The sequence below is a fragment of the Elgaria multicarinata genome, chromosome 3, assembly GCF_023053635.1.
Source record: "Elgaria multicarinata webbii isolate HBS135686 ecotype San Diego chromosome 3, rElgMul1.1.pri, whole genome shotgun sequence".
NCBI lineage: Eukaryota > Metazoa > Chordata > Lepidosauria > Squamata > Anguidae > Elgaria > Elgaria multicarinata.
The window spans coordinates 34,561,313-34,579,731 of NC_086173.1; the positions used below are offsets into that span (position 1 = coordinate 34,561,313).

Here is an 18,419-nt window from a genome sequence, read left to right on the forward strand (position 1 = left end):
AACACTCTTAAATCCCACTGATTTCAATGGGAGGATAAAACATGTGATTCACTCTCCCTACAAAATAAATCGAACTTGCAGCCCAAACCTCTGGCTCAGTTTACACAGAATGGTTCCGCTCCTACTTGGATGGGCGATTCCAGAAGGTGGTGCTGGGGGTTATTGCTCTGCGCCATGGCATCTAGGCCACGGGGTTCCACAGAGCTCTATTTTATCCCTTATGCTGTTCAACATTTACATGAAACCACTGGGAGAGGTTATCTGGAGATGTGGGTTGAGGTGTCATCAATATGCGGATGACACCCAGCTCTACCTCTCCTTTTCATCAAACCTAGGTCAGGCAGTGGCTGTCCTGAATCAGTGCCTGAGTACAGTAATGGACAGGATGAGGGCCAACAAACTGAGACTCAATCCAGACAAGATGAAGGTACTGTTAGCGGGTGGTTCGCCTTTCCAGGTAGGTGATGTTCACCTTGTTCTGGAGGGGGTTGCACTCCCCCTAAAGGATTGGGTTCGCAGTTTGGGGGTGCTCTTGGATCCAGAACTGTCACTTGAGGCACAGGTGAACTCAGTGGCAAAGAGCACCTTTTATCAGCTTAGGCTGACATACCAACTGCACCCTTATCTGGACGGAGATAGCCAAGCTACAGTTATCCATGCTCTCATAATTTTAAAATTTCTGTAAACCGCCCAGAGAGCCCTAGCTATGGGAGCGGTATATAAGTGTAATAAATAAATAAATAAATAAATAAATAAATAAATAACCTCTCGTTTGGATTACTGCAATGCATTATGCTTGGGGCTGCCTTTGAAAATGGTCCAGAAACTTCAACTGGTACAAAACAGGGCAGCATGTTTACTAACGGGCTGGCCAATAAGACCACATCACACCAGTCCTTTTCCAGCTTCACTGGCTGCCAGTCCAGGTCCAGGCCCAATTCAAAGTGCTGATATTAACATTCAAAGCCTTAAACGGCTTGGGGCCAGGCTATCTGAAGGAATGCCTCCTCCTATATGTACCTGCCTGGACCCTAAGATCATCCTCAGGGGGTCCTTCTCCATGAGCCCCTGCGAAAGGAAGTGAGGCAGGTGGCTGCCAGGAGGAGGACCTTCTCTGCTGTGGCACCCCGGCTGTGGAATGAGCTACCTAGAGAGGTTCGCTTGGCACCTACATTATACTCTTTTCAATGCCAGGTGAAGACCTTTTCATTTTCCCAGTATTTTAACAGTTTATCATCTTAGTTTTACATCTGTATTTTAAATCTGTACAAATCTTTGCATTGCTGCTCAATTTTATCCTGGTTGTGTTTTTATATTGCATTTTATATTATGCTTTTATACTGTTTGTTTTATATTTTGAATGGTTTCCATGGTTTTACTTTTTGTAAACCGCCCAGATAGCTTTGGCTATTAGCGGCATAAAAATGCAATAAATAAATAAATAAATAAATAAATAAACAAACTTTACTGAGTGAATAGAACTTGGTGGTCCAGTGGAATACAGCCTGAAGGGAGGGTCCATAGCTCAGAAGTAGAGCACCTGCTTTGCATGCAGAAGGTCTCAGGAGGAATCCTTAGCATTTCCAGGTAGAGTAGGAAAAAACTCATAGCTGAAACCCTGGAGAGCCGCTGCCAGTCAGTGTCAACAATATTGGGCTAGATAGACCAATGGTCTGATTCAATATAAGGCAGCTTCCAGTCTTCCTATGATGTGTGGTATTGGCCTTCAGTTCCACTGGTTTTCCATTGAAAATAAGATTCTACTTTGGCGTACTGAGGATAAAAAAAATGATCATGAGTACTGCAGGGCAGCGTGGCTCTCAGAGTAATAATGTGGAACCAAATATTTGCCTTAGCATTGTGAAGAAATCCTGCAGGTTTCCCTTTCAGCTGACCAATCATGCCCTGAAGCCTCAGTGGTTTGCTGACCATGTCTTGCACTGGATGTTGTCACAGCTGCGGAGTTTGCTGATGCAGGATTAGTCTGCTGCTCTTTCTGCTACACATGTGACCTTTTGTACGCTGTCCTCTCTTGACCCACCTTGGATTGGAATGAATTTAAGCACCCTAAAAATAACCCACAAGAACCCAGTATGGATTCCGCAGAAGGTTCAACAGAAATGCCTATAGTGCTGTGGAACAGAGCAGGGGGCGCAACCAACCATCACACATAGATACCCATATAAAGGAGTAGCTCTGCACGCATAGGAATTGTGTTAAGTTGAGTGGGGTCTAGCACCATAAAGGCAGACCGCTTTTAGGCAGTGAACTCAACAAAGATATGTCCCTGGCCAGTACCCCTGACAGTGGATCAACACTACAATTCAGAATGCTTTCTACCAAACATGAAGAAGGAGACCAAGAGAAATGGATCACACACTGGATGTGTGTTCTAGTTTACCGAAGCATAAGTTCCTGAAAAGTGAGAGCTCCCTTTATACTTCAAAGCAAAAAGCTATGAACGTGGGGGAGTGACATCTCTTATGCAGACTAACCTAGGAGGACCATAGGACTAAAGATGTTTAGAATAGCTCTATTTAGGCGTCAAGTGAGCAAGGTGTGCAGGAACAAAATGGTGCATCTTCTTGGAAACTTCCCACAGTCCTGTTTTTGACATTTAAGCACTAGAAGCAGGAGAAGTTGCTCCTCTTGAGCTCCCGTGGTGACACAGCTCTTGTCTGTTAGAGTGGATTAGCAGCATGGGTCAATGGCGGTTTGCTCCTCTGAAGGATGTCCCACTCACTTCAGTGGAACAGCTTCAAGTATGTTTGCAGAGCATGGCAGCCTAAGGCTGCAATCCTAAACACGCATACTAGGAAGTAAATCCCATTGAACATAATGTGTCTTGCTTCCAAGGCAACATGAATAGGATTGCAAATTATGCCAGCAACATGAGATATGAATGAGTCATGGAATGGACAGAAAACATGCATGTTGCTTGGTGGATGGTGATATCTATATAGCCCATTTTGAAGAGGTGCAAGCTCTTCAAAATACAGTAAAACCATCCCAACATTTTAGAATGCAACTCACAGTATTCTTGCTGATTGGCCATGCTGGCTGGGGGTGATGGGAGTAGAAGATCAGAACATCTGGAAGACACCAGACTGGGAAGGTTGCTGTAAACCAAGTAAGAGAGGGAAGATCCATTTATGGTCTTTCAGATGTTTCAGCCTCCAACTTCCATCAGCCTTAGTCAGCATAGCCAATGGTTAGGGATGATGGGAGTTGGAGGCCAAAACATCTGGGAGGCCACAAATTCCCCACCCAATGGTAAAACAAGCCAGTATTTTTATCACTGTATTGCAGAAGAGCAGAGAGAGAGAGAGAGAGAGGGTTACCTTAGGCTGTCCAATGGCCATGGCTGCAGAGAAATTTGAATTAAGGATTTTCTGGCTCCTAGCTAACTCTCTGAGGATGCACTTTGATCCCTCCCCACAAATGTCATGTGTAAATGAGACCTAGTTTATCTTCAAATGCCACCTTCCGATTCTTTCCTTGCTACAACAGAATCTTTAATTAATAAACTATTGTTTATGAAACCACAACAGGATGCACCCATTTTTCAGCACTTGGCATTAAGTAACACAGTGTGAGAAGGAAGCTTTCTGTTATTGGTACAAGGGATAACAATTGAATTCCTCCCCCCCCCCTTTTTTTTTTGTGTGTATTTTATTCTGGGGAAAAATATGCCTTTGATCCACCTCTCACTTCTCCCAAGTGTTTTCCAGGCCTTCCTAGAAGCAAATGTCATTGGTGCCATTTCATAAAAGGGTTTACACAAAGCATAATGCCCATTGAAGCAGCTTGGCTTTCTACTTCACAGCAGTTCCCTCTACCCCTAACTTTACACCACCACCCCATTTCTCCCTTAATGCCCTGGTATTCTGGGAAGTAGTACATGGTGTCCTGTGAACTAATTCCAAAGTAAGATAACGGCAGTTTAGATATTTGTTTTTCACTTTGAGCCCCAAACCTCTGCTAGCATTTCTTTGCTCTGCAGCGCATTGGAGCAAAACGGGAGATTGTGGAAGATGTGCTACTTGTAATACACATAGAAGTAGGATGAGGACCTGTGCACATGGATGTGGAATCATTTGTGCAAATAGGCCCCGCGTATGCCAGTCTTTGGCTGATCCAGTCTTTGGCTGGGACTATGTGTGTGGAGCAATAGCACCAATCAACTGTTCAGGAGGGAGAACAAGGAGTAGTAATATATTTATTTTAACATTTCTAAGCCAGATGACTCTTCTGGAAGTGGTACACAAATTAGATAAAGTATTGATAAAGAAAACAACTGGATGAAATGAGAATTTAGTCCTCTCCTTTCCCCTACTCAAACAGCTGATCTGCTGCTACTGCCCATGATCTGACATGGACAATGTGTGTGCCACTGGACTGAGGCAATTTTTCTATACTGGGGGTTGTGTGAATGTGGGCTGTGGTTGCCAAGAAATGCAAATACGCTTGGCTGGCATGTTTTTCAACGTTGAGTTGTCTGCTCAACATTTTGGCATGTCAGTGAAACCGCTCCTGATCATTGGGCAGCAGTGTTGTGGTGAGATGTCAGCCAGCATTGAAAAATGGGGACTTGAAGCCATCACATGGCTGAACCCCCGAATGTGTTCAACCCACACTTTGGTTACTCTCAGACAGAACAGAATTGGTGTTAAATAACAAACAAGCTAGGAGCCAGTGTGGTTCAGCCATTAAAGAATTGGATCCATGGGGCTGCTGAGATTGTGTGGCCAGAACAAGCCATTATCTCTTAGCCTGAGTTCCCTAACTGCAAAACATTCCCCCAGAGGTTCTGCTGTGTTAGTTGTATTGAGATGTCAGCCACATTCATTGGGTATCCATGAAATGGCTTTCTCCTGTATTGCTCCCAAACAATGCAATACATTCCCTCAAGAACTATGATTGGGGGCCCCACTTTCTTTGCTTTTATCAAGCTGGGGTAATTAGGGTGACCATATGAAAAGGAGGAGAGTTGGGTCAGTCACCAACTCTCAGCCTAACTGACCTCACAGGGTTTGTGAGGATACAATGTAGAGGAGGTAGGGTGACCATATGAAAAGGAGGACAGGGCTCCTGTATCTTAACAGTTGTACTGAAAAGGGAATTTCAGCAGGTGTCATTTGTATATATGGAGAACCTGGTGAAATTCCCTCTTCATCGCCACAGTTAAAGCTGCAGGTGCCCTGTCCTCTTTTAAATCTGGTCACTCTAGTATAGCTCCTGAAGCTTTAACTGTGGTGATGAAGAGGGAATTTCACCAGGTTCTCCATATATACAAATGACACCTGCTGAACTTCCCTTTTCTATGCAACTGTTAAAGATACAGGAGCCCTGTCCTCCTTTTCATATGGTCACCCTAGGGGAATGCTGGGAGTTTGTTTGTTTTTCTGTATAAACATACATACGAGTGCACCCTTAATGTTCTAACGATTCTAACATTATTTATGTTATTGTTTTATTGTTTTAAATTGTTGTACACTGCATTGATAGCTTTTAAGCAGAAAAGGTGGAATAATAATAATAATAATAATAATAATAATAATAATAATAATAATGCAACAGGAAAAGGTCACAATTATTCCATTAGTCATATCAGTCGATGGCATAACATCAAAATACTATACAGAAAACCTTCAGAAACTGGGCCTACCAAAATACATCTACACCAACATCCATAAAGCAGTCATACTCAAAACATGTTCAATAGTAAGGAAATTTCTGAGTCAGTAAAAGATAGCCCATCATGTCTGTCTAGAAAACCACCACAAGTGAGAAATGACCAATAATAATTACTGTTTTGCCAAAAAAATTATCCCATGAAAATTTTGACCATTCTCAATTTAAATTGATAGAAAAGAAATTGCTTTTTAAAAGAAATTCAAAAGAGAAGAAATTTTGGAGAAATTATCAGAGACTTGGGTTAGGGAACTTGTGCTTACCTTAATTATGAGATGACTGAGGATTATGTCTGTGTCCTGTCTTTCATTGTACTGTCATCTCTCTGACAGCCTGTAGCCTCCTTGCCTTCATGCACTTCCACCCAGAGGAAGACCTCATAAATTTATTCCTCCCTTTGGGCCTTTTCAGATCAGGAAGTGCAGGCAGCCTGGGAGACTGTAGAGCAATGGTGAGATGTGTAATAGAAAGAAAAATATAGACAGTACCCACAGCCACTTCACAGTAAATACTTAAGGTCAGAAACACCACCAATACACATTCAAAATAAATTATAAAATGCCCTGAGAACAAGGCAGAAAAATGGAACCCCCTTTCATGGGGAAAGAAAACTTTCAGGAAATTCCTGAGATTTTTCTTTTCTTACTCCCTAGAAATAAAAGTCCACTTTTCAGAATTTCCTCCATGTTGTTGTTGTTTTGCGATGGCTGCATTCCCTCCCCTCAATGCCCTAGAGTGATGCTAGACATATGGGGCATTGTGGAGGATGCAAAATGGGAACCAGGCTGCCAAAACAGTTGATGCTGTTTCCATTTGCTGTGGCAGTGCAGAAAAACCAAAAACTCTTAGGAAAAAGAAAGAAGCTGTTCTACAACCCTTGCCAAGGATGATGCTGACCTGTGAGAAATTGTTGGGGAATTTCTCTTCCTCCTAGAGAAATTTGGTGAAATTGTTTCTCTACCCACAAATAGGTAGAGAATTTTGAGAGGCCACTTGTGCACAACAACAACAACAACAAAAGTAGGTAACAGTTGCAATAAAAGTGAAGTCAAGTAACTGTCCCAGTAAATGGAGCCTTGGAGGGCTTTCAGTGGAGGGTGGTTAAAGGGGAGGATAGGTTGCAAACAGGAACCAATGTAGTGCTCTTGTGGGTGAAGAGGGTGTAGGCACAGCTGTGTTAGAGGGGGAGAAAAGAAGATGGAAATAGAAGGAAACACTGAAGGTCAATAAGTGTTGTGGCTGTTACACTGCTAAATCCAGTAACGTTATATCTCTGCTGTTTCATAGTGTGGTTTCTTTGCTTCCTGCAGGTCAAATCTTGCCTACAAACCGTAACACGCCAAGTCCCATTGATCCCGAGACCATTCAGGTTCCAGTGGGGTATGAACCCGACCCTGCTGATCTCGCTCTTTCCAGCATTCCTGGTCAAGAGATGTTTGATCCTCGTAAGCGCAAGTTCTCTGAGGAAGAGCTCAAGCCACAGCCGATGATTAAAAAAGCCCGCAAAGTCTTCATTCCAGAGGATCTGAAGGTAAATTGGGACTGGTGCCCAACCCATGGAAGCTACTGTGGAAGTCAGGGCAATATGGCCTTGTACGCGAGACGTTCTGGTGATTTCCAGATGTTTTAAAACATTTGACTATCTGGCCTTCTTCAGATCTGTCTATAAAAAACCAAATAGTAGAGATATGCTTCCCCCACCCCCACTCTACCTCAGTCTGAATCTCTGGAACAAAAGGGGACAGCTATTGAACCATTCAAGAATTATGTTGATGTAGAAGTTTTAAAAGGTCTTCAACTCCCAGAAGCCCCTGCCAGCATGGCCAGGAATGATGGGAGTTGGAAGTCCATAACATCTGTTGAACTGCTTTCTGCCCACCAGGACAGCCTCTGACTCAGCTGCACTTGGAACGGAAATTGGACAAGTCCCAATGTGACTACTTGAATTGTAGCCATACTCTGGACAATCTACCAAAGCTCATCTGTGATAGCAGCAAGTGGTGCCCTTAGCAAGTGGTGCTTCTCTGAGCAGAATGCTTGGCCAAAGCTTTCTCCCACGTCCCATTCCCACTGTGGAGATTGGTTGCTGAGTTCTGGAAAGGGGGTAAACAGATTAAGCCAGTCAATCGCCTCTGGGCTGCATGTGATTCTCAGATGCCAGCCCTACTTCTTTCAGGCCCGGATTAAAGGATTTGCTTTTGTAATTTGTTAAAATAAAGATGTACGTGGCCTGGATAGCTCAGGAATGAATTGAAGCGAAAGCTGGAGTGTATGTGAGTTTTACAGAGAGGAATGAGATGGGAAATTATTAGCCAAGATGTAGGTTATGAGGAGGTTTTCCTTCCCCTCTCCTGCCCCTACAACGAAGAAAAAGGGAGATTTAGGCAACAAGCCTCAAAACGCTTGGCTCTGGAGCCAGGCTATTGAGGCCAATAGTACAACTCTAAGAAGTGTTTCAGATCATGCCAATGTTACTTCTGGATAGTTTACAGAGTTTGAATTTCATCTGAATGTATCCCTAAACATCATTTAGAAATGTGAGAACATGAGAGACAGAAACTTAAATTTTTAAAATGAAAAAGAAAACCCATCCTACTTAGGGCAGTGGTGTAGTAGAAAAATCTGAAGTCCAGGAGCTCATAATGATGGCTGCCCCCGCTCCTGGAGAATCCATAGACATCCCCCCAATTTATACCCACCCCCTGCATTTGTATCCTGCTTTTCTATTACTTAGACTCAAAAAAGCAAACTCTGGTTAAAAACTCCATCATCAAACACAGGCCTTCAAATTAAGGACGGACAACCAATAAAATCTTACCATCAGGTTTATGGGACATGACTGCTTACCTATGCATAGTTTCCTGGAAGTAAGCTCTGTTGATCTCTGTGGTACTTTCTTCTGACTGCATGGGTTCAATTTGTAGAAGAGATGGAGCTTATAAGGAAAGATCTCCTGTCAGCTAAAATGCAACCTTTGGCTTTTAATTAGAAATGCAAACACTCTCGCAAAGCAGTGTTGCCTGGAGTGACCATATGGAAAGGAGGACAGGGCTCCTGTATCTTTAACAGTAGTATAGAAAAGGGAATTTCACCAGGTGCTGTAGGCATACAAATGACACTTGCTGAAATTCCCCTTTCAATACAGCTGTTAGAGATACAGGAGCCCTGTCCTCCTTTCCATGTGGTCACCCTCTACTACACTACGGCCTTAGAGTGTGGTTTGGTTCCACAGGATACCTAGAGCCCTGCTGATCAAGTGTGTTCCGGCAACCTGTCCTGATGTCGTAAGGGCCGACCTTAATCTACTGAAATCTAATGCCTTCTTTCTTCCTCTCTGTGATTCATGAGCAGGATGACAAATACTGGGCACGGCGTAGAAAGAACAACGTGGCTGCCAAGCGATCCAGAGATGCCCGGAGGCTGAAGGAGAACCAGATTGCTATCCGTGCCTCGTTCCTGGAGAAGGAGAACACGGCTCTGCGCCAGGAGGTGGCCGACCTACGGAAAGAGCTGGGCAAATGCAAGAACGTCCTTGCCAAGTACGAAGCTCGGCACGGCCCTCTGTAAAAGGGCATTTCCCCGGCCTCTCTGTTTTTTCCCCCTTTCCTTTTTTTCTTTTTCTTTTGGTTGGCGTTTGAATAGATGGACAGTGTGTTTCCTGTTTGATAGCACCACACCCAAACCAACCTTTTCAGTCATCAGCACTTTACCGGAAAGCAGAAACAAAATCAATGTACAACGTGTGTGTGTGTGTGTGTGTGTGTGCGTGTATGTATGCGTGTGCATGCGCACACATGCGCGGGCGTGTCTGTGTGAGTGTGCATGTGCATCTCAGCACTTTCCTATTTTTATGAAACCCTCTCAACAGGGTGACGTATTTTCACTTGGAGTGCTGAGCCCTGCCATAGTAAGCTTTTTATTAAATATATATATGTGTGTGTGTGTGTGTGTGTGTGTGTGTGTGTGTGTGTGTGTGTGTGTATGTATGTATATATATATATTTTCCAGTGCTGCTTCGAACTAGGTATTTTTATTTTATCCTTTACCGTACTCTTGATTTAACTCACAGGGGGGTGGAGAGAAAGGCAAGAACAAATCCCTGTATAAAGAGTGGAGGAAAGAGAAAGGAGGGGATCTCTTTTCAATCTGTTGTTTAAATAGGCCTAATAAACATGCACAAATGCTATTTTTTAATGTTACACAGCAGAAATATTAAGTTATAGATTTGCTTCTCTTTCTTTTTATTTTGTTTTTGTGTTCTTACGTTTTGGTAATAAAATATATCTTCAGTTACACACTGCTGTCAATAGTTCTCCTCCTGTTAGATTGCCTAAGGAACAGCTAAGTCTCCTTTAACTACCATAAAACCCAAAATAAATTCATAGAAATGCTACAGGTAGATTACAGTATAATTTTATATTTTTTGGCACCATCTGAACCTAAGCAATAATCCTATTGTCCATTTAGGCATGTTATCTGCTGTGTTCCTAGTGGACACAAGATAACTTCCCTAACTAATAAGATAACTCTCACTGGTTTTTGGGTTGCTGTTTTTAAATAGAAGCGTGGTAAAGACTGATTTACTACAAAAATCCCTGAAACAGAGAGGCAAAAGCCTCAATCCAGAGAGCCATGCATGGCCAGTCCAAGCTTTATCCTGTCTTGAAATTTTGCTCCCTCATTCCCTTTGTGTGTTATGATATGCTGAGCACAATATTAAATTAACAAGAGCTGACTTGGATACTATTTTTGTATTTCCATTTTTAATGTCCTTGATGTTTTTACTACTATGGCCTTGTTTGCACATAATGACAACCCAAGACTATGGACTAAGTATGGGTTGTCGTTGAATCGTGGGCTGTTGATGAATTGTGTGTTGTTGTTAGGTGCAGGCCCTGCAGTATGATTTAACTATAGATTGTTAACCACGAACAACCCAGGAAGAAAACCCATGGTGTGTTCTTGGCTTGTGAGTTCTGGGTTGTTCGTGGGTAACAACCCATAGTTAACCCATAGTGCAGGGTTCACACATAACGACAATCCATGGTTCAACAATAATCCATACTCACATGTCATTACATGTGAACCAGTTCATTGTTTATGTCTCAGGAGGTCAGTAGAGATCCAAGTTCTCGGTTGCATCTCCTGGAATGCAAAAGGCTGTTGTCCTGCCTCTATGGATCACCTTGCATAGTATAGGCTGCAGTGGCTTGGATAGGGGAGACAACCCTCACATTTTGGCACCATATGGGTTGCCTGGTCAGACTGGCCCTATGCACACATACTGCTTCTGCACAAATGGATCTCCACCCCTTTTCCCTCTACCAGTTGTACGATCGGTCCAGATACCTCTGGCCATGCTGATCATCTGTTAGTGGGGAGAGGGCATGGTAGTGCTTGGGTGTAGTCCCACACCTACTCAAACACTCCATGGCATTCATGAGGTACGCTGATTGCCCTTGGTAGATCAGGAAAGAATGTGTGTGTGTAGAATTCAAGATAAATCATTGGCAAGAGAACAAGACGAAAACTTCAAAATAATCATTGGCTTTGGAGTTTTTGAGGGTCTTATTTTCTTATTTCCATTGATGTTTGCATTTCTCAAAGTCCTGTTTTGTGACGCAGCTTTAAATGCAGCTTTTTATTCCATCCCCCCCCCCCGTAATATATTTTCTATGGATTTCTCCCTTGCTGTTTCTTCCCCCCCCCCCAGATTTGTTTGACTCAATTAGAAGTCCTTTTTTGCAAATCCGACTTTCTCCCCGAAATGTCGTTTTGATTATATCATGAAGCTGATGGTTCTTGAACTTGCTCCAGATGTTTTTCTCTCTGATTTGATTTCCAAACTTATGTTATGTTATAGAATGGACTTTGGGGAATGGGGTGGGGGCAAAAATGAATGTAAGAGATGCAGGTATATATTGAAAGGTGATGGTGTTGTCATACTGTGGTTAATCCAAATCCATTTAAATGTTTTCTGAAGACCAAAAGAAACTGATTATTATAAAACGTATAAAGTTTATACAGAATCATTAGAGTGTGCTCTCTTTTTTTGTACAGTATTTTTCAAGGGCAAATGCTGACTATGTATTTTGGGAGAGAGAAAGAGCATGATATATAGGATTTATTAAGCAAAAAGACAGGGCGGTGGAAGAAAATACAAATATTTGACATTTAAAGATAGAGCAAAGTTATATCTCTTTATATATTCATTAACAGTGTACAGAAAGGAGATGCTTCTAGCGCTTTTTATTCTTTGAAAACTAATATATTTTATGGTTATTATTGACACATTGGCATGGTTTTGTTAGGGCACAATCCATGCCTCTGCAGGCCCCGCTTTCACATGTGGAGGGCTCCATAGGATGCCTCTTTGGCTCCCAGGGCCAGATCTACACCAAGCAGTATATATTTCTTTGAAAACAGATAGAAAACGGTGTATGGAGTGTGTCCTGGGCCCCAACAGTTGTCAATACCATTCTAACCCGTTTTAAAGCAGTAGTGTAGATCCTGTCCTGTTCTCCTTGGTGTGTCCTACCTTAGCACATGCGCAGAGCTTGAATAAAGATGCACATGGGTGAGAAGGCGACAACGGAATGGAGGCAGGAAGTGTTACACTTCCTCTCTTTTAAAGGGGGCAGAATCTACTCACTTTTGGTAGGCCCAAATCACAAGGTGTTTAGCAACCTTCAGCAAGCAAACAAAACTGAATATTGAAATGAATCTGAACTGCAAGAACAGTTTGAGATGAGGTGAAATCTTTAGCTCCAAAGTAGTATAGTGAAGACTTAAAATTTAACTTGATCATTTTGCATTACTACTGGGAGCTGCACACATGCCTCTCTTTCCTGGTAATAGGACGCTATAATGCATGAGTGTTGAAAGAAATGTAACACTTTTAAACCTTAGCCATCCCTATGGGCATAGGCGGTTGTGTCCATATGGGGCGGATGGTGGCCAATTTTTTTTATATATTTTTTTAGTAAAACCCTTTGCCAGGGTCCTCTGTATTTCTGACACATAAATAATTGTTTTCCTTATTTTATCTTTTAAAAAACACATTAAATCCATTTTGCTACGAAGAAAACACGACATACGCTGTGATGTTTGTCACAGGGTTTAAGTTACACACCTGGGTTGAAGACTTTCCAATATCTCATCAAAATGATAACAGAGCTTACAATATCAGGCTTCTCCCACATTTTCAAATTTGCTGCTATGGTGAGAATTTGTTAACACCATGAGGAATAGCCTTCCCCGACCCCCATCCCTTAACTCTATACTTCATAAAACAGTGGTTCCTGCAGAGTGAGGTGGGTCTCCTTAAGGAAGCTGCGGAGGCTTGAGAGTCTCCCTGTTCACTCCCAATGGACATCTCAATTGAACTAGAAGACAGAGTGCCAATATTTCAGTGCAATACAATAGACCAGGAGTAGACCACCTGGTGCCCACCAGATGTTTTGGAATGACAATGCCCATAATTCTGACCACTGGCCATGCTAGCTGGAACTTATGGGAGCTATAGTCCAAAACATCTGGAAGGTACCTTGTTCCTTATCTGTGTAATAGACAGTATGCTCTATCCTTCGGGAAGGATTCAGAAGAAATTAGGGGCATTTCACACATTACACAGAGGCAAACCCAGGTTTGCCACCAAGTGATTGCTCAACAGGGAGCTACATCCAATCATATATGTGTTTGTCACATTCATACCTGACATCTTTAGAAGTAAGCTCGAAACCTGTTCAGATGTTCACCTAAAAATGTAATTTGGACCTTAGGCGCACTGAATTCCCACTGAAGTCAAAGGAGCATAAGATACACTGAACTTTTTTTCTTTCTGAATTTGTACCCCTTGTGTAGATTCTTGGGGCTAGGATTATACGTAAGGCAATGATTTCTCACTCTCTCTTTGTAACTCCTTTCGTGCTGGATCTTACACTCCTGATCCTTCACTTTTCTTTGCCCACCGCTGCTCTGTCCCAGAGTAAAAATAAGATTAGGCACAGCCAAGTGAACTGCCCGTGCTATGTTCTGCCTTTGCTACACTCAAGCAACTTTCTTATCCAAAACTGTTACTTTAACTATTATGACTGTGTGTGTATGTATGTGTAAAAATAGGCACAAAATAATTACATATCAGGAAATTATGGTGCTACCTGACTTTTTAGATGATTTTTTCTTTCTCAAAGCAAATACTTTTGCATTCCATAAAAGCACCTTAATCTGAAGATGAATTAGACAAAATCACCTAGCTCTGATTTAGGTAATTCCATTTGTCATTATTATGGGGATTTTCCTGTGTGGTTTTACTCTTATGAAAATTCATCCAAAATATCCTAATTGTATTACTAGATCTAGATTTCTGTGGACCATTATTTAAGTGGATTAAATACATTGCAACTATTTAGAAAGTAAGCTTCTATTTACTGGCCAGTAGAAAAAAACACCAAAACTGTAGGAGTATATATTGTATTTAATAAAAAATTAAACATTTTGATGGCACTTGATAATAAATAACAATTTCCACTGACTGTAAAACAAAAGTAATGGACACAATCCAAGCAAAGTTGAGTATAAAGAAACACCATTGATTCTAGTGGGAGAGGTAAGCCCATGATTAACTCCGTCCTGTTAAAATCAATGAGACTAACAGTGAGATCCTATACAAATCGACTCAGACATAAGCCCCATTGAGTTCTGTGGGACTTACTCCCAGGTAAGTGTGTATAGGATTGCAGCCTTAAAAGTGCTTAACCTGGGCTGGTTCACACCCAGGGTTTTAAGAAATGCCTCTCCCCCCTTTTTTTTTTTAATATACTGACAGGCTGTGGACACATTTGTAGCAAATGTGGCATTTTTGAACTGCCTAATCATTGACACATCTCTGTGGAAGAATATACACAACTCTTTCACCTGATGATTGTGACATGATATTTGAAGATGACTGCAGACACTGATCTCATGTCTACTGTGAATATTTTGAGGCTCTCCACTGTCCATTATGGGAGCGGAGAATTACAGCCACAGTTAATAGGGACATACGCTGTTCAAGTTCCATGAGGTTTTCTGAATTCTTCCTTAAAGCTCATTGTACCTTGTTTGCATTCCCAAATGTGAGTGTCGTCTTCTTCTTCTTCTTCTTCTTCTTCTTCTTCTTCTTCTTCTTCTTCTTCTTCTTCTCCTTCTCCTTCTTCTCCTTCTCCTTCTCCTTCTCCTTCTCCTCCTCCTCCTCCTCCTCCTCCAATTGGGATACATGTGTGTCAAATGAGGGCAGGGCTCCTCCAGCTTTAACTGTTGTGACAAAGAGGGCATTTCACCAGGTGCTGCATGTATACAAATGACACTTGGTGAAATTCCCTTTTCTATACAATTGTTAAAATACAGGGGCCCTGTCCTCCTTTCTGTATGGTCACCCTGCACATGGGGCTGTATCCAACATTAGCCTAACTTAAGTCCCATTTATTTCAATGGGTCTACTCTAAATAGGACTAACAGTGGATACAACCTATGATCTCTTAACCATGTTGGTCCACAAACTCTCAAAACACATTTCAGTCTGTTTCTAGGAACATGTTTTGATCCGCAGCATGGCCTGCTTGCTTGCTTATTTGCTGGTGAGCTTCTTCAAAGGGAACAAGCCAGTCAAGGAAGCAACACTTACATTTGACCACAAGGAAAGGACAGCTGCTACTGGAATTCAGGATGCACAGTGGGTGGGTTGGAGGCAGAATCGCTGTTATGAATTCTGACACAATGCCATGACAACATGGTATTGGTCAGCACTGAAATTTGTCCTGGTAGGTGCCTGGCCTGCACGTTACACTGTGCCCAAGGCAAATAGCATGGGGACAGGGGTGGGGGCGTCTCTTTCTGAATCTCCTACAGTCACAGCCAGCTGAGGCAGAAAGTTTGCTGGGAGAGAGACCACAGAGAACAGGTGGTAATGTACCTTGAACCAGCCACTAGAACAAGCCATTGGTCTATGCCACGGCTGGGGAACCTGGTGCCTTCTAGTTGTTGTTAGATTCCAATTCCCATCAGCCCAGCCAGCACGGTTAGGTAGAATAGAAGTTGTAGTCTAGCAGCATCTTGAGGGTCACAGGTTTCATAGAATCATAGAATTATAGAATAGTAGAGTTGGAAGGGGGCATAAGGCCATTGGGTCCAACCCCCTGCTCAATGAAGGAATTCACCTTAAAGAAACCCTGACAGGTAGCTGTCCAGCTGCCTCTTGAATGCCCTCAGTGTGGTAGAGCCCACAGTGTGGGTTTCCCCCTCCCCTTCCTGACAATAGTTCAGGTTTAGCCCAGTACCGTTTATCGTATGCCGCTACTCTCTAAGTTCAAGTTCATGCACAGTTCCTTATGAGTCAGGTGTAACTGAATGAATGAAACAGAGCCTTGCCTTCTGAGTTAACTTTTCCTTTGGGGGGTCCTCAGCCTTTATTCTTGCTTGGAAAATTGTGCGTGCGTCTGTGCGTGCGCATGCATTAGCACGTGTGTATACTTTGAGAAACGGAAGAATGAACTTTAAGTATTTTTCTTTTAATTTAGAAAAATATGTACAATCTTTTTCTCTCTCTCTCTCTGTCACGCGATCAACCATTGTAGTTCTGGCAACACCACAAGACCGCCTCTTGTTAATAAGAGTTTAACAAATGAGATCAAATTAAATGTATGTCATGAAATGGATTTGCATTCTGTATGCTTTTCAGCCCAAATCTTTCTGTCTGTTATTCTTTAATGTTTAATAAAAAACATTTTAAATTTTTTTCCCCCTCTTGGGCGTCTATTTCTTTTCATGAACCAGGAGATGGACAGACGGAGCTTTATCAGCCTGTCTTTTGGGTTTGATGTGGTTGTTCAGTTTTGGTATGGTTGATGGCTATGGTGATCCTATATATATATATACACACACACACACACACATATACATATACCAGCCTCCCCAACCTACTGCCCTCCAGATGTGATGGACTACAACTTTTGTAAACCGCCCAGAGAGCTTTGGCTATTGGGCGGTATAGAAATGCAATGAATGAATGAATGAATGAATGAATGAATGAATGAATAATCCCCCAAGCATGACCATCTACCATGCTTGCTGGACATTATGGGAGTTTAATCCAACACATCTAGAGGGCACCAAGTTGGGAAAGCCTGCCGTGTAGTGTAGAATAAGAACATAAGAAGAGCCCTGCTGGATCAGACCAAGGGTCCATTCAGTCCAGCATTCTGTTCACACAGTGGCCAACGAGCTGTTGACCAGCAACTCACAAGGAGGATATGAATGCAACAGCACCCTCCCACCCATGTTCCCCAGCAACTGCTGTACATAAGCTTACTGCCTCTGGTACTGGAGGTATCACGTAGCCATCTGGACTAGTAGCCATTAATAGCCTTCTCTTCCAGGAACTTATCCAACCCCCTTTTAAAGCCACTGAAATTATTATTATTATTATTATTATTATTATTATTATTATTATTATTATTTATTTATATAGCACCATCAGTGTACATGGTGCTGTACAGAGTAAAACAGTAAATAGCAAGACCCTGCCGCATAGGCTTACAGTGGCCGTCAATATATCTTGAGACAGCAAATTCTATAGTTTAACTATGCACTTCATGAAGAAGTATTTCCTTTTACTTGTCCTGAATCTCCCCAAAATCAGCTTCATGGGATGACCCCGGGTTCTAATATTATGGGAAAGGGAGAACATTAGAACATAAGAAGTGCCCTGATGCTGGATCAGACCAAGGGCCCATCTAGTCCAGCACTCTGTTCACATGGTGGACAACCAGCTGGCAACCAGGGACCCAACAAAGCAGGACATGGTGCAACAGCACCCTCCAACCCATGTTCCCCAGCAACTGGTGCACACAGGCTTACTGCCTCGAATACTGGAGGTAGCACATAACTATCAGGGCTAGTAGCCATCAATAGCCTTCTCCTCCATCTGTCTCCCTATCTGCATTCTCCACACCATGCGTGTACACCTCTATCATGTCTTCCCTCACCCTCCTTTTTTTCCAAGCTAAACAATCCCAGCTGTTGTAACCTTCCCTCAAAGGGGAGATGCTCCAGCCCCTTGATCATTTTAATTGCCCTTTGCTGACCCAAATGAAAATTCTCACCTGCCTATGAAATTTGTTGAGTGTCCTTGGACCAGTTACCATCCCTCAGCCTATCCATGGGCCTGGGAAAGATGGAAACCCTGGAGTGCCACTGCCAATCAGTGCAGACAACAGGACAGAGGTGGATGGGGGTGCAGTGGTGGCAGGTGAGGGAAGGAAGGAAAGAAGGGGTAAGGAAGTGGAAGATGGCATAAGGCGGCACTGATGTCTGTTCTTTTGCTTTAGGTAGCAAGGGAACTTGGGCCAAGGATGCTCCCATTAGTTAACCATAGTTCTAAATCATGTGATTAACATCACGTGGAGCAGGAAAGTGGGACCCAACCCCCACCTGCCCCTGAGATCACTATCAGCCCCGCCCCCTGCCATTCACAGGTCTGAAGAGGGAAACCTGCTGTATGTACAAAGAGCTCCTTTAGATGGGGGTGGCAGGGGCGGAAATCACATTCCATTACCATAGCTCTGCTTCCTGCTTCTCTTGTGCAATTGCAACATGTGATTACACAAGGAAGAGAGCAGCAACCATGTGGCTTGTACAGCTCAATGCAGTTGAGTGGGACAGCGCCCTCTAGAGGGCATTTTATAGTG

The 18,419-nt window shown here is 42.7% G+C and overlaps 1 protein-coding gene across 3 annotated transcripts in view; it reads left to right on the forward strand.

Annotated features, from left to right (window-relative positions):
- HLF (HLF transcription factor, PAR bZIP family member) overlaps positions 1-16,468 on the forward strand; it is a 58,923-nt gene extending 42,455 nt beyond the window's left edge. The window contains exons 3-5 of one of the 3 annotated variants that reach the window (XR_010025179.1): positions 7,005-7,225; positions 9,043-9,661; positions 9,703-16,468. Coding sequence is in view for 2 of the 3 variants with exons in the window: in XM_063119888.1 (XP_062975958.1) it covers positions 7,005-7,225; positions 9,043-9,261 (440 nt within the window). In the remaining variant the exon portion in view is untranslated. Of the gene's footprint in view, positions 1-7,004; positions 7,226-9,042 lie in introns of all 3 variants that reach the window. The other 2 variants (XM_063119888.1, XM_063119889.1) reach the window with 2 other exon arrangements.
- The last annotated feature ends 1,951 nt before the right edge of the window (positions 16,469-18,419 follow it).